Below are 24,034 nucleotides of genomic sequence, written 5' to 3'. Positions count from 1 at the left end.
ACGACGGCGCCCCGTTGAGCGAGAAAGTCTGACAAAATGGCAAAAAAGTTGGAAGATTTTAACGATCGCACGTGCAACCCGCGTTGCAGCGACTTTAACGAGCCCGATGTTCCGTTAATCCGGGTCCTTTCGACAGGATCCACATAGTTCTCATTCGCTCCGTTTCCGTTGCATTTCTTTTTCCAAACGACAGACGTGATTTTCCTGTTCTTGGCTCGTTCAATCAAGATTTTCATACGAATAGGGTCGGTCATTTTTGAAATTCAGTCGCGTACGATAAAATTATTCAAAGGTCTCGAAAGATCGGGCACATAATTCCGTGACGAGAGTTTTATGCGAAACTGATGTTATAATTTGTGCCTGGTCGAAGGGTCCTCTTTGTGTTACCCCTAGCGTCCAATTTTACGACGTCCGCCCACGGGATACATTAACATTCACATTACATCGTCATTATCTCTGTCATTCCGCAGCGCCATTACCATTATTACTTGGATCCTTGTCGGATCATTATCAAGTATTACAAGGCGCTCGTTCTTCTCGTGGGAAGAATAGATTGTAAAATCGTATTCCTGTTCCTCGATTTCTCGTGTCCATGCTGATTTACTTTATGATTCTACCTTTCGCTGTCACCGTAAAATCATGCGTGTAATTAGCCTAACTTCGCGTCAACTTATCAAGAAAACATTCTCTTTCGTTTTTAGAAATTATTGATTACGGTCGAGTACATTGTGGTTGAATGATTATAATTCTTCTTTAAAAAATAAAAGGATATTCTTCTCGAGAAGATTAGAAGATAAAACAATTTTAATTTCATCGAATTCAGTTCCCTTTATCGTTCTCCATTCTTGGAGTACATAAAATACTGGAGTCGCATGGTATTCGTAACCCAATCTACGAAGCACTTAATCGCAAGGTATCCAATTTAAAGGACACCAATCTGAGAAAACACGTACTCGACGAAACGTTTAATCGGTGTTACCACGTCGTTCGATAAATCACCAGGAATCGCGTTAAGCGTGCAAATCGTAGTGATATCGAGTTGCAACCTCCTACTGGTACCAACATTTGACCTTCTTCGGTGAATTCAAGGCCAGCCAGGATAGCAGGAATCCTCGGAAGGCCGCATCGCTTCGTGAGAGAGATCATATTCACCGATGCAACGGAGGATGAACTTAAACCTCGCAGCTTAAACCTTTTCCAGTCACGTACAACTTATGTAACGTCGACACTTATGCCTTCTCTTCGAAAGCATTCGGAATAATTAATAGTCGAGGAATTATCTTTTTATCCACCTTCGCAGCTCGCGTTTGCTTTTGTTTTTCCACTTTATCTACGAGTTTCTTTTCTTGCCATGTCATTTCCTACCCTCTTCGTTTCTTATCTAATTAACGTTCTTTCAGATAGAAGTCGAGTATCAATTGAACTGGTTAGTTAATTGAATCGAAGACAAGGCGATGTGTAATTTATGGTCGTTGATGGGTCGTGATCTTATTATGGTTGTTCAGTGTACCATCGAGGGCGACGTCTCTCTGGTGTCTTGAGTTATTGAGTTATGGTTTGGTACAAGGTCTTGCAAAGAAAATATGATAGTAATCGAGGGGAAAGAGATGAGATTGGTTCACTGGAAATAGGCGCAAAACCAGTTGATAATATTTTCATTGAATTCACTTGAAAAATATAATCAAAGGTATAAGATGACGATTCTGGCCTTGCAATCACTTAATGATCGTAGAACGTAGAAGTTTACTATGCCAATCAATTTCTACTATTAATGCCCGTTACTTTTGTACTATTATGTTTGATATTCAGCTGACGTCCAAGGTTCCCTTTAAATTCCTCCACAGACACGTTTTTTTATCTTTCGTTCTTTACATCTAATCGTTTTATGCAAATTCATTTATGCTCGAGGAAAAAAATCTCATTACTTCAGTAATGAAGCAGGATTTAAATTTCTTTTTAATCGCGAAGAGTAATCATAATCAGGTTCGTAAATATATTTGATATAATTTTAGCTAGCAATGTTGAATATAGTACAATCCATCCTGTTGATTATTTTTTTATTATAAATCATATTTCAGATCGTTATCGAATACCTCCCATCACTTTCACGTTTATTATCATTCGTTTTAATCGATGCACTCGCAATCCTTTTAGCATCAGGACGATCTTGCTGAGTATAGAGAATATTTTATTTGAATTCCATAGACGAAGCTTTGAGTACATACCATTTCCATTCGCCATTATTGCAGTCTGTACTGCATGACACACTGTTACTTACTTCGACCCTGATTTTATCGAAGATTATATCTTTTTGATCGATCATTCTTGGTGGATTTAAGGATAGATTCAAAGGATGCTCGAATGCATTTTATTCGATGAATATTATATTTCTATCAGTATAATTAGAGGGAAATTGTACACATTTGAATTTTAATTATTTTTGTGTAATTAGAAATCACCCAATTATCCACGACCATATGGAATACTCAGGTATCATCCTGTTCCATGATCAAAGGATCGATAATTAAGCATCCCTTTCGATGATTAAGCATCGATGCTCTTTATCATCTATTTTAAATTAATAATGTTACGTCAAACGTGATAGAAATTGATCGTGAAAAGAGGTGTGTCGATTCAATCGCTGCTCGTAACGAGACGAACATGATCCACGCCATATGCTCGATGTAAAAAGTGAATTAGCATGATCATCATAATTCTCTGCTGTATAGATGAAATAAAAACGTGTGCTATCAATGCCACGAATTGACTGACGTTTGTTTCGATTACGTCCTTGCAAAATCACGAGTTTTATTCACTGATTTATCGTTGCTTTTTGCCATCTAGCTTCTCTCATGGTCGAGAGCTAATTAAGCTGATTAACCCAGTTTTGTGCAGCATGCATAGAATAATTATCGCGTTACGATATTGAAAATTTAAGACACCCCTTATACGATAATGCTTGTTTGGTTTTTATGCACTGATTAATCAAGTGAAATTTCATTTGATTAATAAAGTGAGCATCGTTCTTCGGCAACTCTTTAATATGTTAATTAAAAAAATCAGAATTACTTTACTTTTGGTCACTGGTTTACGATTGAAGAAATGCCAAAAGTTAATAAATACGAAGCAGTGAAATCGTCAACAAAACACTAATTAATTCAACGCTGCTTTTTGCACATTTCAATATATCAAATCTAGAAAAGAATTTCCTGTCTCCACGCTACTTTCACCAGACCATTTAAGAGATGTCCCAACGTTTTTGAATTACCTAAAAAGAGATAAAAAAAATTTGCAATTTCTATAAAATCCACATTTTGATTTATGCTCCACATTTCACGTAAAATTCCGTGATGTTATTCCAAGCTTTCTTTTCTTCTTATTATTCCGAGACCTTGTAGGTTAAAAAATAAAAAGTATCTCGTGTAACTACCACTTCCTCTGTATCGCGATTGCAACGAACGGCTTCCATCTGATTAGCAGCTAGGTATTTTGCAGCCGGCAACTTATTAATGCGCCACGTAACGAACGTAACATTCTATTAAAGCGATGGCAATAAATATCGCAACGGTAGCCGTCTCGCCATTAATTCAACGAATTTTTCTACGCGAACGAAAATACGAGTCCGCGAGATGAGTCTCTCTTTCTCTCTTTGGTGATTAGCTCGGCGAACGGATAGCCGTTCGATCGCTTCCAAAAGGTAGACACGCACACCGTTGGAGACCAATTAACGCGTCGCCGTTAATCATGTCGCGTATTTACGTCTATTCTTGATGCTTCGGTATTGCTACAAGAGTATTCTCGCTTCTTTCTGCTTTCGTCGCGTAGCCAGACGATTTATCGGTTTGTTCCGATGATACGAAGTTGAATGGATCAGCGATGTGAATTAATGACTCGCAGGTGTGATAGTAACAGCCTCGTTGAGGAGGTGGGAAAAATTTTGAGAAATTGAATGCATTATCGATTCGATTTTATTTACCATCGAGTTATGATTAATTTAGAAGAACGATGCAATGAACAATAGCCTTATTAATTTTGGGACGTAGCTATTTTATCATTTATACAAACATCTATTAATTTCAATTTGAATAGAATTTTTCCAAAATTTCTTCTGAAAATTAAATCAACTTTTAGATACATGATCGCGATAGAATTTCTAAGGAAAGCGAGCACAATTCTGATATATTTCCTGTGTCGTTGAAAAAGGCAACAGTCGGTCGTAAATCGTTCTTGAAGCACGATATTCAGTAAGGAAGATACGAGGTGTCTGTCCTACAGTCGTCTCTTAGAGATTATAAATCGTCGCTATGAACATATTATTGCCAATTTAAGTAGATCATTAATATTCCCAACATCCGTGAGAACGAGTGGTGGATCACCGACACCCTTGCACCGACCATGCGAAACAACGATCTTATCTGTTCATTGATATTCCTTCGTTCTGATTTATTTTCGCGCTCGTAACAAAAAGAAACACACGGAAATGTCGGCTAAGACTGTCGTTTATATTTATCGTCCATTTATCTGGAAAAATTTTCTCCCATTCCTGGCAATTTATTTCCCTCCTTTCGCTAGATTTTTTACGAGGAAGTCACGACGATCGTGTTGTTCTTGCGAAAGAGATATTAAATAAAGAGCAAACGGTATGATAGATGGTACATTGAGAAATAAAAAGTATTTTCTGTTGAATATTTTTATAACTGGCAGTTGATTTTCATAATGTTATGTTGTATTTATTATTCAGGTCCTAGATTTTATCGTTGTTTTAAAGATTAGCTTCGATGCCGGAGAAGAACTTTTAAAGTTTCTCCGAAAGAGTTGACGAAGAGTCAGCTTTCTAAGCAATCCCCTGGGGTAATGTAAAATTCATTTTTGCCTCGACGTCGATCTTCATCGACCTATTTTGTAATTTGTGCACCTTGTCCGCGATTTCACGCGGTTTTTAATAATCCTTCGATAGCTGCATGTGTGCGATGCAAAACTCGGACAGGCGCGCATATAAGGAATCTGAATTACGTTGAAGTGAAAGTGGCTCGAATCTTGAGGCCATTGATGCGAAGTTTTCACAAGGTGATTTTCTCAAGAAACATTGAATTCTTTTTCATTCGTTTCACTCGATCGAGAAAAAAGGAATCAGATGGTTGCAATTCGAAAATTAGATTCTACGATATATGCAGTCACCAATCGTTCGTTCGTACGAAACTGACGTAATTTCTAATATAAAACAAACGAAGTAGGTGTATTCGATTACGTTTCACTGAATGCTTGTTCCATTCTGCCAACTGGAATTCCAGTTACGACCAAGGTGAAAGTGAATCGAATCACGAGCGATGCATTTTTACGGATACTAGTCGCGCGATGCACAGTGCATTTCTCACGGATGCAAAGAGTGCACATTTTTGACGATTAATAGGAGTGATAAGATGTTGGAAAACAGGTTGCAGTTCGAGTGATGTAATATTCACGCAATTCTCGACGAGTTGCTGCACAGAATATTATGATTCAATTAAGTACATGAGTGTAGCAATCTGCATTTAAATATTATAATTTCAACACTGTATGTACACGAACATTAACATTGTGGTAGGGTACCATGAATTTAATATAATTGAGTAATTAATAAAAGAATAAAAAATTAATTAACAACTAGACACACCAAATATCTTCAATTATATACCAGATATAACAGGTAGCTCTTATACCGTTCTCTTTCCAAAAAGTCTCATAGCATCGCGTCATCGTCTCCGAGTTAATTACACGAGCATCGTACGTTCACTTTCAATTAATTTCCCCGTTGGTTGGCTATGAACGGCGCTGGATTCGGTCACCAGAATAAATGACCACGAGGCAAGGTACGCTCGTATGCCCACGAAGAATTTGAGTTACGTCCACGGAGAAAGTGAGTCGCGATAATCGAGCCGATGCACGGAACGATTCTCACGGGAACGACGTGAATAAATCGTCGCGACGATGGTGGATACGATGCATATTTCTAAGGCAGGCAAGAGGGAGTTTTAGATACGCGTAACGAGGCGTGAGTTCGTCCCCTTGGTACCCTTCGTAACAGAAAGAGGGAGAGAGAGGACAGGAAGAGATCGCAAATTCGAGATGCCCCACTTTCTCGCGATGCAATTAACGTAGCCCGCCACGCCGATAACTGCATTATACGGGAGAGTGCAGCTACTATAGGGCTTCCCCTGTCTGGTTTCACGATTGCATACACTGATAGCATGACGTCTCACGGCCGATTTTTGCTAGCTTCGAATAGAGCAACCATGCTCTCTATACCACTGAATCGTGCTGCTTTAAATAGATCATTGGTACTAGGTACTATTTAAATTAACAACAGTCAATTAGACATTTTTATTTTTACCGTGGCTCTAATAATTTGATGGAAATTAAATTTTCTTTAGTATTAAATAGTTTATTTAATCCACCCTGTATATGAAGGAGACTCATCTCTTATTATTCGACGAAACGAACCCTTGATGCAGTGGAACCGTTTAGATGCAACTCGGCGTAGCTCTCTGGGTGGTTAATAGTCGGCGTTCCATGGCGTGCATGATTAGCGAGAAATTATATTTACGAGTGCACGTGGGCGGTGTAGAATAAAGTCGATCACTCGACCCGAGAAAGACTTCCGCGATGATCTTTCCGCGAGGGTGTGACGACTCTTATCGATGATTTTCATCCTGCTTCTCGACAAGATGATCACGTAGACACCCACTGGTGAACCAGAACGGGATAATAAATTATTACAGTGTGTGGTACGTGGTATTCGTTTCCTCTTAATTAGTATCCGAAGACGAAGGTAACATTTCAAATATCCTATAACGTCTGCGCTATCAAAGCGTTAAGGAATAATCTGTTTATTATTTGATGAAGACATTAAACTTTAAATACTCGGCGAATAATCTCTGTAATTTTTATTTAATATCAAATTAATTCCTAATGAAAACCGCGCGAATGGCAAGGAATAAATAGTCGAAAGCAAAAAAGGTCGGACAAAACCGAAGTAGATAGAGTCCGAACGGCACGGCGAAAGATATGCTCGAACGGATGCGTGGATCATCCGAGAGGAGACTTTCAGCGTGAACAAGCAAGAGAGGAGGATGAGGAGGAGGAAGAGACGAAGAAACGGAGGAGATCCGACGTAAAGTCTCTCCTCTCTTCCGAGGGAAGAGGGCATCGCCCTGACCGTGACCTAGCCACCGCTCCTCGGGCAAACGCATACACGCATGATCCTCCACACATGTGTACACTGTGCATTAAGCACGAAGACTGCGAAGGGTATTGAATACGATTTCCTTCGTACGAATTATTTTTCTCCCCATTTGGGTATCGTTTAACCCTTCCATAATTGAATTAATTTTTTCTTCAAGTTTCGCGCGATTAATTATGGATTAGGACAGATGGATTCCTGGAATTATTCTTTTACCATTTCTACGATCAATTTTATAGATCAATACAGAAAAATTAATAGAAAAAAATAGATAAAAAAAAGTTGATATTCGTTTAAAAATGAAGTGAAAAATAGGGGTTTGAACGCGTCGAAATTGAAAGTAGTATAAGTCAGTATATAGTCAGACGGATGGTCAGCACAATTGCTACCTTACATTTCAATGGAATTCTACAATATTTATTTTGCATACTTTTATTAATATTTTTATAGAATGATTTTAGTAAGGTTTTGAATAAATTAAGTATTGCATACATTTGTTATTTTATGAAAACAGATGTTCTTCTTCGAAGAGATTAAAACTCATCCCTCGCTGAATCGCATTCACACGATATTATGTTATTAACGAAATGAAATTTTCCCCATTAATGGTTGGCATAAAAATCTCCCACGTATCAGGAATTTAATCAGCGTAAATCTACTGGACCAGTTAAATTGATGCGATACTATTCCTCGGGCTGGTAGAACTGGATTCGTAGCTCGCAGTACGCCTAGCGATCGTTTCGCGAGAGTATAAGTCCAGACGAATCGTTTCATTAATTTAGCGAACCATTAGTTTCGTGCCGTTCGCGAAGGAAATTTTCTCCATTCGAGCGTACAGAAGGCGAGCGTATTTCACGAAGCGAACACGCGTGCGTTCCCGCACGCAGCTCGTTGCAAACTCTAAAACCAAGTATAAAACGCAACCGATTTCGTGGCTTTTTCTCGATCGCGTGCAATCCTCTTAATTCGTAGCGAAATAGAATCGTGGCGCACAAAGAGAAGAGAATTGAAATGTGTCGGCCACGCATGCTACAATTTATTACGCTTATATCTTTTCATTAGGGCGGTATCCAGAGAACTCGAACACCGAAACATCGTTAATTTATTGTTGAGCTAACAGTTTTAAAAAGAATACAATTTTTGTATGATAGAATCGCGTTGCAATTTTTTTAGAAATTCTGTTAGATTTTGAAAAGGAACAGATAGTTTTCCATAATTTAAGCCGTCTGTAGGTGTTAATAATTTCCGAAGTCCGTGCCTCTGGTAGCATCAATTGGTAACAGAAAAATCAGTAGAGATGCGAATTGCCTCCTGGTGCTTGCAGCCGATATAATTCATACTCGGTATGCACACGCAGCGAATGCAATACAGTGGAAAAATAATAAACCCTCTACTACAAATCGACGTCATAACTATTAATACTTGCGCGATATTCCAGGTCTCGAGGCCGTATCAAGAGTAACTATCCACTTTCGCCACGTGCTAACTGGATTACAAGGTTGTAATCACCGAATGGACTGATTGCACTTATTATTTATTCGTGTCAATTCATACCGTAGTTACAGTCTGTTTAATCTTCACATAGAGGGTATTGTTTTAATCAAATTTAAGGTTTAATTAATCTAATTAAATACCAAAAATAACTATCAAACTCCCCAAGAAATTAACTTAATTCTGATATCGAAATACATACATAATGAATATATGCAAAGAAAATTTACTTATTCGAATACATATGCAGATTATTTATACAATTTTTACGACCACGATTTAACAAGCTCTCAAAGAAGATACATAATTTTATTGCTATGTTAAATCCAGACCGTAATGGCTGTGCAATAAAATTGAAGAGGGTGGTTAAAGGGGTAATAAAGGTAACACAAGTGGTAATAAAATTGGTCCGGTGCAGGGGTTACGAAGTGGATTATCAAATGGAAATTAATTTTCGTGATATTCGAAATGACTTAACTGGTTGGCTGCCGTTTGAACTGAAATTCGACGAGCTCTAGGTCAGCGCTCGATGACCGTAAAACACCGTGACGTAGATTAATAAAAGATCCACTTGAGACCATGAATCGTGCCGGCATAAAGTCACCGTTTTATGTACCATAAAATGTTACGGCACTTCTTCTCGAGGGGCGTGTTTGCACGCCTGTCTCGTGGAAAAAAGGGTTAAAATAAGAAAAACGAAGGAAAGGGGAACACGGTCGCTGGCTTACTCTTAGCATAGATCGTGTTAGATAGTCGAGCTACATCCTACTCCAGTATCTTGAATTATTAACAAAATATTCAATTCTATGATTTTATTAAAATCATAACTAAAACCACCGTATTCTCTACCTAATTACCCTAATGATCCTCATTCTTCAAATATCTCTTGGACTTATCCAGGGTACAAATTAACCTACTATTTTCGCAGACGACATAACTGTTATAAAATACAGTTTACAGCATCGAAGGACAAAAAGACGTTTCAGTATTAGGGGAACGAGGTTAGGGTGTCGCGAAATAAAAACGTGGGAGGCAGCAAGTCCAAAGAAAAAGGGTGAAGAAGCAACATGGTTAGAACATGGTCGTAAGACCTTGGAAATACGAGGCTGTTGTGGCGAATTAGCGAATTTATCGTGCGACTCGCATGCTTTTTCGTCCCCCCAGCTGCAATTGCCTCGATATTTTCAGAACTCGTTCGTCTCGTGTCTGCGACCTCGTATTCGACCGTCTGTGAACCCCCTTTCAATTTTTCCAGAGTTTCCAGCTTTAGATGGAATCATTTGAACTGATGTTTGTAATTATTCTAATTAAAGTTTTGCTCTTTTTTGAATTCAAATACAAAATTTTTAGGATGTAGCTTTGTAGCATAGCATAATATTTTTTCATATAAGAAATAGAAGAAATTCTTGACGCTACAAATCCTTTGTTTTTACACTATATCTACGAATCCTTCTGGGGTTTCTACCTTCTCCTTCACCTTTGTTCCTCTTAGATTCACGACGTATCTTAATGCACAGTACGTGTGCAATATGGCAGTGTCGGCCCGTATATCGAGGGTTCATCGTGGGGCTCAAAGGGTCACGACCCAATCGCCAGAAATTCCTTTATCTTCATTCCTGCGTTTTTATTACACCCTCGCCGCCATCTCTGTACGTCGTTCGTACGATGTACCTTAATTGCAACTTGAGAGAGTGTTTGTTCCGTTCGTATCGCCTTTGGTAACGATCACAAATCCCTTTCAATCGTGATCGATCTCGCTATAAAGCACGTACGATCGCCGGTGGAGTTATAAATTTTCAAAGGAAGATCATAAATATTCAGTTTATTGTCTGTAAATTATTTTTTCCAATCAATCAACAGAAGCTTAATAATAATAGTAATATAATTTATATTTTTTGCTATCCTCTCCGGACAGTATATTCATCATTCTGAATGTAATTACGAAACCATCGACTAATAAACAATTTGAAATCGTGTATCTTCCTCGAAAACATCACAATCTTCTAAATCGTTCTTTTTTTTTTATACCCAAGAAAAAAGTATCATTATGTTCGGTTTCACGTTGAAACGCTTCGCTCGTTCCATTTACAGTTTCCTATTTTCTACGCCGTTTCACAGTGAAGTTTCCTGAATTTTCAATTTCCTGTCCCGTGGATGTAATAATGTTTCAATCACTTCCAATTCAATGCCGCGAATTCGAACGAGATATCCGCGGCACATTTTATAATCGTTTATCATGCCGTTTAATCTGCCAGGGGCAGTGTGATGAATTCATCATGCAAAAAGATTCCCACAGGAATTAAATGAATAGCCGGGTATCGAGATTCTTGCGATTAGGAACGCGGAACGATACCGAACGCTCGAGATCGAAAGACGGTGGAACGATAGCTCGACTACCGTTAAAAGAACCACCTGGGGTTACCTTATCTTACAATAATACTGTTATTTTCACGAAATTTCAGGAATTATCATTATTGTTATTAGGGAAAATGAAATGAAAGAAAGGTAGTGTTAAAATCGTCTTTATTTTGTTTTTTGGAAACGAATACAGAGAATACCAAATCTGATCTTCTGCCTGAAAAATCGCCGATTTTTCTCGAACACGGTGCCAGAATAGATCGTAATTCAAGGTGGTATCGCGTGCGTTGAACCGCGATTTAAAGCGACCCGATGCAAAATACACGCGAAACGATATAACTCGCGCTAAGTCGACTCGGTGGCTTTCATGTTTAGGCGTGAGTTAAGATTCTTCTCCTCTACCCTTTCATCTTCTCAAAGCTGTGCTTCTTCTATCCGTCCGTGTGATATCGCATGGATGCCATTAATTTCGAAACGGTGAACGCAAATCTGCGTAATCTTCTTAGTCCGCCAGTGGAGTTGCTGAAAACGGCATTAACACCTCGTTGCCTTCCAACGAATCCTCTGGAACTATGTTTACCGACCCTGAATCCTTTAAATCCTGTCCTTTTATCCCTCCTTATTTCTCCTTCTGGAATTAGCTCAAAGTTTTGTATTATAAAATATTAATCAGAATCAAAATATTGCGACTGCTTATTCAGTTGAGCAGATTTTGAGGAAATTTTCAAGCAAAATTATTGTACGATAAATAAAATTAATTCGATGTCTGTGAAAGAATAAGGACGAATTTCTAGAACACCTTGAGGCGCTGATACCTAGCACTGAAAGGGTTAACAAGTATACCATTGGCTGAATCCCGTCACTATCAGCGAGCATTGAAACGTCGGCTCGTATCGCGAGTGGAACTGGCAGTTCGTGAAAGCCAGGCACGTTCGTTTCCTCTGGCAGTACTGATCTGCATGTCAAAAAAGGGAGAGGGTTGCAGGCGTAGCATATTGACACGAGGGAAGGCCTCAAGGAGGTCCAAGGCCGGTTTTACTTGCCTCGAAGAGATTCCAGACGAGTGACTCGTCCAAGAACACGTTCTTCCGCGAGCACACGGCCGGAATGTCAGGTACATACAGCGAACGTGCTCGTAAACGAGTCACGGAAAAGCGATCCCCGTCGTCACCGTCTAACTGTCATCGTTCTTGCGACAGTTTCGCGTGTAACCGACGATCGTACAGAGACCGACGTCGGGTCAATGCAACTGTATATCTATCTAGGGTCCGTAAAAGTGTCGCGATGAGCGTAACCGGCTGTTTTGCACCTGCCTCGATACCGTAAATTAGAGTAAACTTTAAATGAAATATGGGCTTGCATCGTTAATTCTGAAATTTTCATTTCATTTCATTTTACTTGCTCCGTGAAAAATTTCCATTTGCTAATTCATCGAATAAGAGACCAAGATGTACAACGAGACAGGCAATTTTTCTCTTTCACCCGCTTTTTTGTTCTTCTTATGCACTTTACGCGTGCTCAGAGCTTCGATGCTCTTTCTTTTCCCCCCGGTTCAAAAATCAACAGCCTTGAAATGCTTTCAGCTGATCGCGAAAGCTGAGGTTACTGGTGGAAATAGAACGTCCGCAACGGATGCATCGCGCAAACATAGCGGCTCTGTAATAATATTTGCTCGTCGAACGATATGTGCGAGAGAAGCTGAGGAAGCCGGAGGGTCATAAAAAGAATGATCTATCGTGGAAATTTTCTTATCGTAACGATTACGAAATTTTAATTAGAAACTCGAAGACAAACAATTCATCGTCAATTTTCATGATATATTTAGATCTCTCTGTGAGAATTCTTCGTTATCTATTTTTACGCTGTAATTCAATGGATGGAACGTTTTCAAGCGAAATCTTTTGTCTATTGTTCAGTGTCTTCTTTCAATTTCTATTGTTTCCCTCTTTCGGGTTTTATTGCCGGCCAAAAATTGCTAAGCTCTTTCAAGTCTAATTGCTCCTTTTGTCGCATCCCCTTTCAAGAAATTTATTCTCTTCTTTCCATTCAGATCCTTTCAGTTGTGTAGTCTAGTACCTGAATAAAATTCTATACTTCTAAAATTCTTCTATATAGAGGGAATGATTTTGAAAAGAAACTTGGAAACAATGTCCGAAATAACAATATACAATTATTATACTATATCCATAGTGGTATCTTATCAGATTTTGATGCAATATTGACAGAAATACTATCGAGGCGTCCGTTAGATGATCGTTTAATGAGACTTCCTGTTGATCGATTCCAGGGACGAGGCGTAGGATGGGCCCGACCGTGCGAGGAGTCGTGCTACACTGAAGAGGAGGTGCTCCCCTGAAAAAGAGAGAAAAGGAGGAAGGAACGAAGGATGCCTGCCTCGCAATCCGCCGCCACAGAGCGGCGAAACGAGAGGATGGTGAGTATCTATCACTTCTCCAATTAAAAATAAAAATATTGAAATTATTATCCAATCTTCAAATTGCTTGTAATTAAAATGATATCGTCAGCATAGTTTTCTGTCAAATTGGTAGCGCATGAAAGGGTTAAGAGGACAAAGGAACACGATTTTCCGTGAACTCGATTGATAATCGACTCTAACTGCCGCGCAGCGATTCGCGACGATGGTCGCTTTTGAAAAGCCTTAACGGCGTAGAAGCGTGATTCCGCTTCCGGTTAACCGACGATGCCGTAACCGATTTAAACAGTTATTAACATTAAATGAGAAGCCGATTAGTATTTCTTGTGATACACATTCATCGTCGCTGTTTTTTATATTTAATAATTAGTTTCCATGAGGAAAAGGAAACTCGTTGTTGGAATTCATTAGCATCTAAAAATATTATAACTCCAGACTTTTTTAATTCTCTTTTCATTTTGCTGATCGATGAGTCATTTTAAAACACCGTTCTCAAAAGTTGAAACATTGCTTTTGTAAATAGGAACGATATTATTCTGTTTTAGATGACACACGAGCCGCCAAAATTAAAGACAACCCTGAAAACGCCTCCTAAACAAGCGACCAATCCCCTTCAATTCGTCAAAGTTGGACCGTGCTCGTTGTATCGTACCGCTCAAGAGCAGTTGCAGAAGGTTCAGGAAGTGAAGAAGATCAAACAGGAGGTTCGCGATGATCCTGAAGATTGGCAATCGGTAAGATCTTTATAAACTGTAGCAAATTAAAAAATTGCTTCAATAATCCGACGATCATCATTTTCGATGATGTTTATAGAATTTGGACAACTGGAAGAGCAGTCGAAGGAAGCGTCAAGAGCACATAATCGAGCGGGTGGTCGAGGTGAAGAAACTCGAGCTGGAGGAACATGATCGGCAGCGTCGTCGAAGCAAGACTTTCTCAGAAATGATGGAAGAGAGGGGCAATAGGGGTCGCAAACTGAGCATCAGCTTGGCCATGTACCACGAAGAAGATGCCAACGACCTGAGCGACCTTGGTATAGGAACCAGCAGCGGAAAGAGCTCGGTTAGCGGCGACACACATGATGACACACACAGTGTCTTGGTAAGATTAACATCTCTCTTCGTATTACTTTCATGGAAAAATCAAAAACCCGATCACTATTCTCTTTTACATAAATCTCCACCACCACTGCATTAGTGTGATGCATTTTTATTTTTATATTTCGTTATCATTTTGTTAAAATGATCTTTGGATGTTCCAGAGCGACAGAGACAGCGAAATCGAGAAGAATCACTCGGACGTGGACAACGTGGCGAGCGAGAGCATGATAGGCAGCGACAACACGACATCATCGACGACCACGACAGCAACGACTACGACGACGAAGAAACCGTTCGGGAACGGCTTCCACAGCAACCATAATCACAACAACCAAGAGTACGATTCGGCGACCACAGCGACGACCAGCTCTCCGGAACCGGAAGAGTACACGTACGAAGGTGCGATCCGTGGTTACGTGTCTCGAGTATCGCAAAACATACCGAGGCGATCCTTAGCCAGTTTGGATGCTAAATTGGAAAGCTCGAAGTCATCGACGAACGGCTCTAAGACGAGCTTAAACGACGACACAAAGTCCGCTGTGCCGGTAGTGAAGGTGGACATCCTGAAGAGGCGAGAGATCTTCGAGAAAGCATCGCAGAAGAACAGCGAGAGTAAAGCGAACAACAGGCTCTCCGGCGATTTCACCAACACGAAATCGATCAAGGAAAGGCTGTCCAACTTGGAGAAGCAGAAGCACGACGCAGAGAGCAATGACAAAACTGGAAAGGCGTTGAGCAGACTGTCCGGTGACATGAGCTCAATACGTGAGAGATTATCACACCTGGAGAAACAGGCCTCCGAGAGGGAAAACAAAAATTCGGCGCATCGTAAGCTGAGTACCGAGGAATTGGAGACAGTCAGACCTCTTAGAGAGAGATTGTCCACTCTAGAAAAGTATAGCAGCAGCGACGAGTCATCCGCACCGGGTACAGCTCACGAGTCCAGACACAATGGCGAGTTGTCAGCCAGGACGATCAAGGATCGCTTGAACGCCCTGGACGCTGCTAGGAGCAAGGAAGCCGAGAAGAGATCCTCCGTAGTCAAGCACTCGCTGTGCTTCCGGGACCAGGAAAATAGAATCGACACTTCGACTCCCAGCGAAAGAAGCTCGTCACCCGATTCGGAGTACCGAGTGCCCAGGGCAGCCTTCCACCGAAGCCTGGACTCTCTAGACGCTGATGCCTCCAGTGGTCCCGACACCTTCGAGCGTGTACAAAGCCTGGAGGAACTCGATTATGGCAGACGTTACCCGGCATCCTCGTCGTCAGCTGAATTGTTGAACGATACCGATCGAGAGGATTCAGGGATTCATACAGCAGACGTGAGCTGCTCTGTTAGCCAAGCTGACGAACCGGTGGATGAGGATATCGTGCATACCAGCACGATTATTGAGAGACAACAGGAAGTGATCCAAGAGACACCGGAAGAACCTCGTGACGTCGAGACAGTTGACGATACTGTCTCTGAACAGTGCACCGCGGGATCCGTGAACGACATTTCGACTTCTGCCAGCCAGCCGGAAGCAGTAGTAACAAAGAAGGTAACGTGTAATGATGATACTGCATGCTAGGTTTTTTATCGGGTAAGAGTATACTCGTAACTGTTTATGTGACGTATTTTAGAGGAGAATCTTTGGAATGGGATACAAAATTGAATTGCTTTAAATTCGTTGAAAGTATTTTTTCTTTTTGAATGATCAGATCATTATGTGTTCGGGACAGTTTCATTTACAAGGTCGGTCGTCAAGTAACGTCTGCTTGATGCATTTTGAAAATGTTGAAACAAAATTCTTCTTTCTTTATTTCTAATTCTATCTCACAATTATCAGCTGATTTAGGCATCTCTCCCATATACTTTTCTGTCGCTTCTTCTGTCTATTTAACAAATTCATTTGGCTATAATCTGGGGTTTGGATAAAAATCTATTGAATCTAGTTACTTCACGACTGCACCTGGATCGCAATATTTAACAATTGGCACTTAAATAACCTAATCTTGTTTGGCTACGGGATGGCCAGGTAGTACCGAATAACTCTTTGCTTCTCTAGGGTACTGCTGACACTTCTGGGGAACTGTCGACTAACAAATCACAATCGCAGGCACACACAGAGGTTACTAACTCTAGTACACTTCGTCCCTGTCCTGCTACGAGTCGCCCGATCGTTTATCAAAGTCCCAAAGTACCTCCGCGAAGAACACCTCCCGAAACTCTTCCCAAACCAAAGTTACCCATCTTCAAAGATCAAGTCGAAAGCAAAGCAGACTCCCAGTCTGCTAAAGAGTCTGCCAAGTTTTGCTCCGAAGAGCAAGATTCCAAACGTAGCGTCGATGAAACGAATCAGAGTCCCTCGAAAGAGGACTCATCCAAAACTACGACCTCTTCGCCATCACCCGACTCAGCCATAGTAGACAGTTGTCCTCTGTCGCCTGTCAGGACGGCGATCGTCCCGACGAACCTTCAACTAGACCCAAACGCTACCTCATCCAAAGAAGTTCCAAAAACCACCCCAGTCACCTCTCCACGCGCACTCTCCAAGATTCCTACCCCGCTTCCTCGAAAGACAATAGGCGCTAAATCATCCCCGACGAGTTCCACGTCTTCCCTAAGCCCACCCATCTCACCATCCTCTCCCAAAACACCATCCATAAAGGTAAGAAGCATTAAGAGTCCAACTAATCAATCGTCGCCATCTCCTCAGTTCTCGAAAGCCTCAGAAATACCCGTACCTGTTTCTCCCTCGTCCACTTCGGAACAGTCCTCGAAACACGTTCCCAGTCCCAAACACCAGGTGACGGTGGGCGAAGAGACACTAGCTGCGGAGAGACGGCGAACGGTGGTGGAGATTTGCGAGAAGGTGGTGGTACCACGTGGCAAGACACCCACTAGCCCTCCAGTGACGCCATTCATCACGGTGGATCGCGTCGGTGAGAAGCAGAGCTCAACGACCGAGGTTAGGATCGATCAGCAATCATCTAGCAGCCCTTTGAGAAAGTCCTAACATGGATATCCGTTCGTCGTTAAACATGGCTATCGTTGAGTAGCGCCGTTGTCTCTCAGGGCAACCTAGTTAGACCTAGCTATTCGTCTAACTTCCGATTAGATCTTGTACATAAGAGTCGGAGTGGGTCGTCCAAGTGGCGGGATACGAAATCATCTGGAACGGTTTTCAACGATGTCCCAAGAGATTGTTTTCTCATGAACGATTCCGTTAGCGGTGGTACGCGATCCATGCCGATCGTCTTCGTTCCAAGCTGAAAGAGACCGCCTGGCAAACACGATCCAAGATAATCCCGGAAGATCATTTCCGCGTCTCGAATCGGTCGAAACGAGGAAACTAAATCCTGCCACTTAGGACTACCGGTTAAATGTAACCCGTCCTCGCCTATCGCTTCCACACGTATTTATTATCCGTTATTACGCACGAATCTCGGCTGGAAACGAAGGCGTGAGACCATAGCTAACGATGTAAATAGACGACGCAGGAGCAAAACGTATATAATAACCTCATCTCCCAAACCCCTCCTCCTTTACCCCAGTATTGAGTAGAATTAGATCAGGTAACCGGAAACACGTACTAGCCGGAGGTAAACGATGTAACAGTTCGAGTAAGAAGATTGAAAGCATTGTTCAACGAGTGTTTCGATTTATAATTTTCAATAAGGATTTCTTAATTAAATTTTTCCAAAATTTACAGGAGCTGGTGAAAAATTTGCAAGAAAAATTGATAAGAAAATTCTATTGAATATTGCAGGTTTGAACGAATAATTGCAATTTGTTGAACAATGACTTATAATTAATATTACGGTGACTCATATGAAATAGTGGCCTAATCTATCAGGGAACATGTTTTTGACCTAAATATGCCTATATCAATCGATCGATTTTTAATAATAATATTCGATCTTTTAAATCTAAAATTGCTTATTTCTATAGATACTCTTAAGCTGATATTTAGGAAAGACTATACTACCATTTTCTAAAATTTAAATTTTTGATAGATTCATAATCGATTTTAATACGATTGGTAACGATCGATTGTAGTATTCGAGAAGAACATATAAATTATAAAATACACCCCTCGTGTTTCCATGGTGGACTAGCATCGAAATTTTCCTGGAAAATGGGATTTTTTGAAACACAAACGAATAGGAAAATTGAAAAATTGGAAAGTAGCCTCTCTATTGCTTCCGAAAATCCCGATTTCACCTCGTCGAATCTTATCAAACGCCTTTCACCCACACGAAATACACTGCCGAATATCGAAACGAATTAAAACCCTTAACTTATCGATCATCCTTATTGTCTGTGCCACTTCGAATTGTTCGAAACGAAAGCTGGAAATTCTGCTGAATGGCAAATAAAGGGGAAACAATAAATTTTCATCGGTTTTCTTCTATTTACTTTATCCGTCACGATCGCGGGTTGTAGCGAAAAATGAAATTTCAACGATCGTTTCGTAACCGTCATCAAAAATCGTGTTATCGTTTTCACGGAATCGTTATCATTAAACAAACCAGTCGAACTCCGACGTGCATTTGTAATCCGACGTCCGAAGTGTCGTCCTCGTGACCCGAGCAGATCGGAGGTCGTACATTTAATTATTACGAAAGAAGTCACGATAAAAGTGTCCTGAATTGTTACGATTAATCGGTCGACTGTCACAAGTGCTCTCGTTTGCAGTGCTCGATCAATTTGACATAGTGATCAGTGCTTTCATAGAGGTAAGAATCAATCCTGTGATCATCCAGAATTTTTCTGTTGTCGATCGGAGTGTCCCCGATTGGTTTGATATCCACATAATTTCCTAGTGATTAACTAGAAAGCTCGTTAACACGTTGATTGCCATGATGATCACTTAAATTTTCATTTCTGAGATATTTCCGGGGAATAACTTATCGTTTCTCGTCCTACGTCGAGATCGTGCCATCGTCGAGACGTGGCTTTTGAATTTTTACTAGTTCATTCTTCGTCAACAATCATCCTAAATCTGAAAATTCTGCTACTGTGAAGAGGTAAGAGGAAGCTTTCGAAAACTTTGTTGTTTTTCCCCCACGATTGATTCGTTGATTTATAATAGTTTTCCGCTTGTCGCTGATTTTTAATAATTGCTTATCCCTGATCAATTGATGCATGGCTCCAGCTTTTTATCACCTCCCTAGTTTAGTGGTAATCTTCGTGTCCACTCACATTTTTCTTTCGTTTTTACAATTTTTTTAAATAATGTAGGTACGTATTGTTTCTTCTAAGTTTTGAGTTTTTCATGGAATGTAATTGTCTGTTTATCTTCAATCGTTTTCAGTGTTTTATTCAATGAAATTATTCTGAATGAATCGTCAAAAATCATATCACTGTATAATTTGCCATTACGTTCCAGATGAAAATAAATTTAAATTTAAATTCATGTTCTTCATTGATAAAACTTCAATCAGAATGAACCAAACACGATTTTTAATCTGAATAACCTTTGGATAATTGCAAAAATCAATTATAATCGTTTTTAGGTCGACACATCTAATCTTCTTCTTATTTCTCTTGTTTCGCAAGTGAAGACCAATGGAATTAACATAATCGATCATAGGCGGTTTACGATCGTGTTTGTTTTCGGATCTTATCATGACTGTTCTCGGTGAGATGATTTATTGCACCGATATCGAAACACACTTTCCATTTATCATTAAAATTTTCAGAGAAACCTCGTAAAGTTATTTTTAAAAATATTTACATCCTGATTCGAATGAATGTTTTTATTTTTCGACAAAATTTTATCGCGTATTTTCTGGAAAAATATAATTCTCAAGAAATTACTGAAAGTTATGAAGGAAATTTTACAGGAGACTAGATTTTTCATAGAATTTCTCAGTTGAGAAGATTGAACATCTCCTTGGAAAAATTCTGAATTGTACAAAAGGAGTTGGTCGAAAGTTTGAGGATTGTTTTCCGTTCTCACGTGCTTAATTAAAACGAAACTTCGCAAGAAACTTGATATCAGGATAACTTTCACGTTTCAAACGTGAGAATTCGATGATTATTGAAATCATTGTGTGATATTTCAAATAACATATCTAATCTGGAGCAGTCGGTGAGAATTCAGTCGCCTTCTTTACCTATTGGATTTAGATAAACGTTTTATCACTATTGCTGAAGAAGGGTGTTATCATTGTTTGTTCGCACTTTGTCAGCTGATTGTAATAGCACGTGACATCATATTTGTTCGAAAACTTACGAAACAGTGAGCTACATGGTGAATAAGAATTACTTTTTCGTGGTGCATGAATTAATTCAGTGATACAAAGTGTTTTTAATCAGACGCACGATTTATGATTAGAGCAGTAATATCTTCTTTCTTTTAACTATTCATTTGCACCTCTCAATTCTTGTAAATTAACACAATTTTATTCGTATGTTCATTTTTGCACAAATTTAAAAAAAACACTTATGATAGTCGAGCATGAACTCCTGATGCATTTTATTATGCACCTTAAATGAATTCAAAATAATGTTGCATCTCAAGCTGTTGCTCGAAATCCAGTGTTTCTCAAGCTTCGATAAACACTTACCTCGTTTAACACGAAAGCTTCTTGGCTGTCATTCATAATTTTGCAAATTTCGAAATAAACCAAGTATTATTTTACCAAAGAAGGATAATTAACCGTAGTTACGTCCGCGTTAAAAAATCTAGGTATGTTGCCAAATGCCAAGAGTGCATCGAAGGGTTAAATTTTAAAGGCGATCGAGCTCGGTAAAGTTTGAGAAACCCTGTCCATTCGAGCACAGCGTCGTGGAAGCACGGCGATGTCGATTTGCATAGAATGTGGCGTTGCAAAATTCGTGGCGGTGCTAGGCCGTGGGCCCAGTTCCTTCCGTACTACTGCAGAAGCAATAACGAGGTGCGTCTCTTCAGGAACCGATCGTTACCGAGAAAGCGGACGAAGAGGAAGCATCGACGATCTGCCAGACGAGCTCACCAGTCGTCCACGAAGAGCACGAGGGAAAGGAAACTGCGATGATCGAGACTTTTGAACCACCGCGAAAGTCGATCGAAGAGTCGATCGATGCACACGATGCACCTGAGAAGGAGGTGGCGAACGTCCCTGCTGCTGAAAGACCGACGACCTTGACCCTCGGCAAACCGGAAATCCCGATGATGGACACGATGAATCTACTCAGCCCGGTATCGCCCATCTCGAAACAGGTAAGGGATCCTAATCACCCTCTTTCCAAAAATGAAAACTGGCACATCGATAGCGTAATTAATTTTGGGTGGTCCAATGAAATATTAATTATACGGAATTTCAAATTCAACAGATTCTGCCACTGAATTTGTCCAGTGATGAGGAAATAGTCACAGGACTATCGTTTCCTCTGGGACCACCAACCAGTGTGGAACCTCCGAAAGAAAAACCACCCCCACCACCAGTAGATATCAGCGACGAAGAAAATCTTCCAATAGAACCCTTGAAGAGATTGAATTCTACCCGTAGAATAAAGAAGGAACTTCGTACCAGACGCTCTGATTTTCTTGGAATCGAAGGGGTATGATCGTTAATTATCAAATGCAATTTCTCCTTCTAAATTTATTTAACGTTCTACTTTTTTTTTCTTCGCCATAAGACTCGACACTTTTTCATTGTTACTTTCGTTTCTTCTCACGATTTTCCACCTCCTCCGGTGGCTTTCACTTGTTTCCGGAAGTTAATGTGTTCCATGGCTGGTGGCACAGTCGCGTTTAGCGTTGCGAAAGATAGTATCATTGGCGTAACATCGTTTAATAGTATTAATTGAAGCACGTGAATGGATTTACGTAACGCACGAACGCAATTATGGAGATTTGTCCCACTTGACGAATGATGGAGTCTTTTGATGACTGATATTGTGAAATAAAAAAAGATACCGAGTTTCATCTAATATTCTAAATATTATTAAATGTGCGAGGGAACGGATTAACATATTTTCTACACCCACTGTATCCTCCAAAAGCGTCGTTCTTATTTTCCAGGTAAACGATGACGAGTTGGAACGCGAGCTTACCCTGACGAAACCACCAGACATGGCAGCGATTCTCGCCGAAGAGAGACGCATCGAGCAACTTCATCGTCGTTCCTACGACACAGACAGCAACTATGAGCAAGACTCCAGCCACGAAAGAGATTCTGGGGTTGAATTAGGCCATGCCGAAGACTGGACGAAACAACCGGTCAGCCCTGATATGTCCCAACATAGCAGGCAAAGTAGCGAACCGTTTGGTGCGAGTGTCACTTCCTCGGAGGAAGACGAAATCACGAAGAAAGAAAGGGAAATCATCGAGGTGCTTGAGAAGGAGGAACAGTGGCGGTACGGGAACAATCGTGAATTGAACAGGTAGGAATTCTTCGAGGCAATTTCCTAGACGGAAAGGGTTAACTGTAAGGTTCGATGATGCTTCTATTTCGACGGATGTGAATTTTCTTCGGGTTTCAGTGTCAATTCTTCGTCTATAAATTTCGTCGGCTTTTTAGTTTTTATTTATGTAGATGTTTCCTTAACCCTTTCGCTATGGCTGTCTTTGATGGAAAACACCTTCGTATGTTTGTTTATTAAATTTTTTTCAAAGTTAACATTTCTGAACTTTGCTGTGTAGAACGTGTCATCTTACGGTGGCATCCACTATCTATCATCGTAGGTATTTTCTATTTCTAATTGTTACTTCTTAATTTTTATTGCATGCCTCCTATTCTTAAGTTTAATAGTGAAAGGGTTAAACATGCTTGAGGTTTCTTTAACTTGCTCTGCTAAGTGGATGAAGATTCTTATTGTAATATTGTTTAATTCGAATGCATGCCAATGAAATCGAAGGTGCCGATTCTGATATCTTGAAGCTTCTTTATTATTTTTTTAATTGCAATCAATTATTAATTGTTGCTTGAATTCTGTTTATGCCAAATTAGCACGTTGATCGTCACAGTAGAAATACTATAATATGGGTTATTAATTATTTATAATTCTTTAGAAGAAACACACAAGAGTAGTTGATAATTTATTATTAACACATATAATTTATTGTAATATATCCCAGCATTAAAGGAATACATTTTTCTTTATTTTTCTAAGCTCGAATTGCCACCTTCGACGATAGCTAATAGTAGATCTATTAGTTCAATCCATACATTCGTTCAGATCCTTATAAAAAGATATCTTCTTTATACCATGATAAATAAAATATGCACGAATCTATTGATTGATCTGATACCATCTCTAAGCTGATATCTTGTATGTAAATACAAAATTATGATAAACTTGTATACCGGGATCGATGTACAAACGGTTATAAATAAAATAAACACTTTTACCTTAATCTGGTAATCCTTTCCTGTCGCTACATTTCTATTGCTGTATATTATATTCCTCTTTCTCTTATTATAATATTAGATCGTTGCATATCCATTCTCATGATT

At 39.9% G+C, this 24,034-nt stretch overlaps 1 protein-coding gene across 7 annotated transcripts in view; it reads left to right on the top strand.

Moving 5' to 3' along the window:
- The window catches only part of smash (smallish), an 85,012-nt gene that overhangs the window by 57,006 nt on the left and 3,972 nt on the right, over positions 1-24,034 (top strand). For 5 of the 7 annotated variants that reach the window (XR_004580507.2, XM_034316534.2, XM_034316531.2 and 2 more), the window contains 8 exons: positions 13,356-13,502; positions 14,048-14,236; positions 14,316-14,603; positions 14,764-16,143; positions 16,651-17,553; positions 21,505-21,795; positions 21,909-22,136; positions 22,600-22,961. Coding sequence is in view for 6 of the 7 variants with exons in the window: in XM_034316534.2 (XP_034172425.2) it covers positions 13,455-13,502; positions 14,048-14,236; positions 14,316-14,603; positions 14,764-16,143; positions 16,651-17,553; positions 21,505-21,795; positions 21,909-22,136; positions 22,600-22,961 (3,689 nt within the window). In the remaining variant the exon portion in view is untranslated. Of the gene's footprint in view, positions 1-13,337; positions 13,503-14,047; positions 14,237-14,315; positions 14,604-14,763; positions 16,144-16,650; positions 17,554-21,504; positions 21,796-21,908; positions 22,137-22,599; positions 22,962-24,034 lie in introns of those variants that run through there. The other 2 variants (XM_076692858.1, XM_034316535.2) reach the window with 2 other exon arrangements.

The sequence above is a fragment of the Osmia lignaria genome, chromosome 16 (assembly GCF_051020975.1).
Source record: "Osmia lignaria lignaria isolate PbOS001 chromosome 16, iyOsmLign1, whole genome shotgun sequence".
Classification (NCBI taxonomy): domain Eukaryota; kingdom Metazoa; phylum Arthropoda; class Insecta; order Hymenoptera; family Megachilidae; genus Osmia; species Osmia lignaria.
The sequence above is the reverse complement of the archived record's forward strand: the minus strand, read 5'-3'. Positions and strand labels throughout refer to the sequence as shown.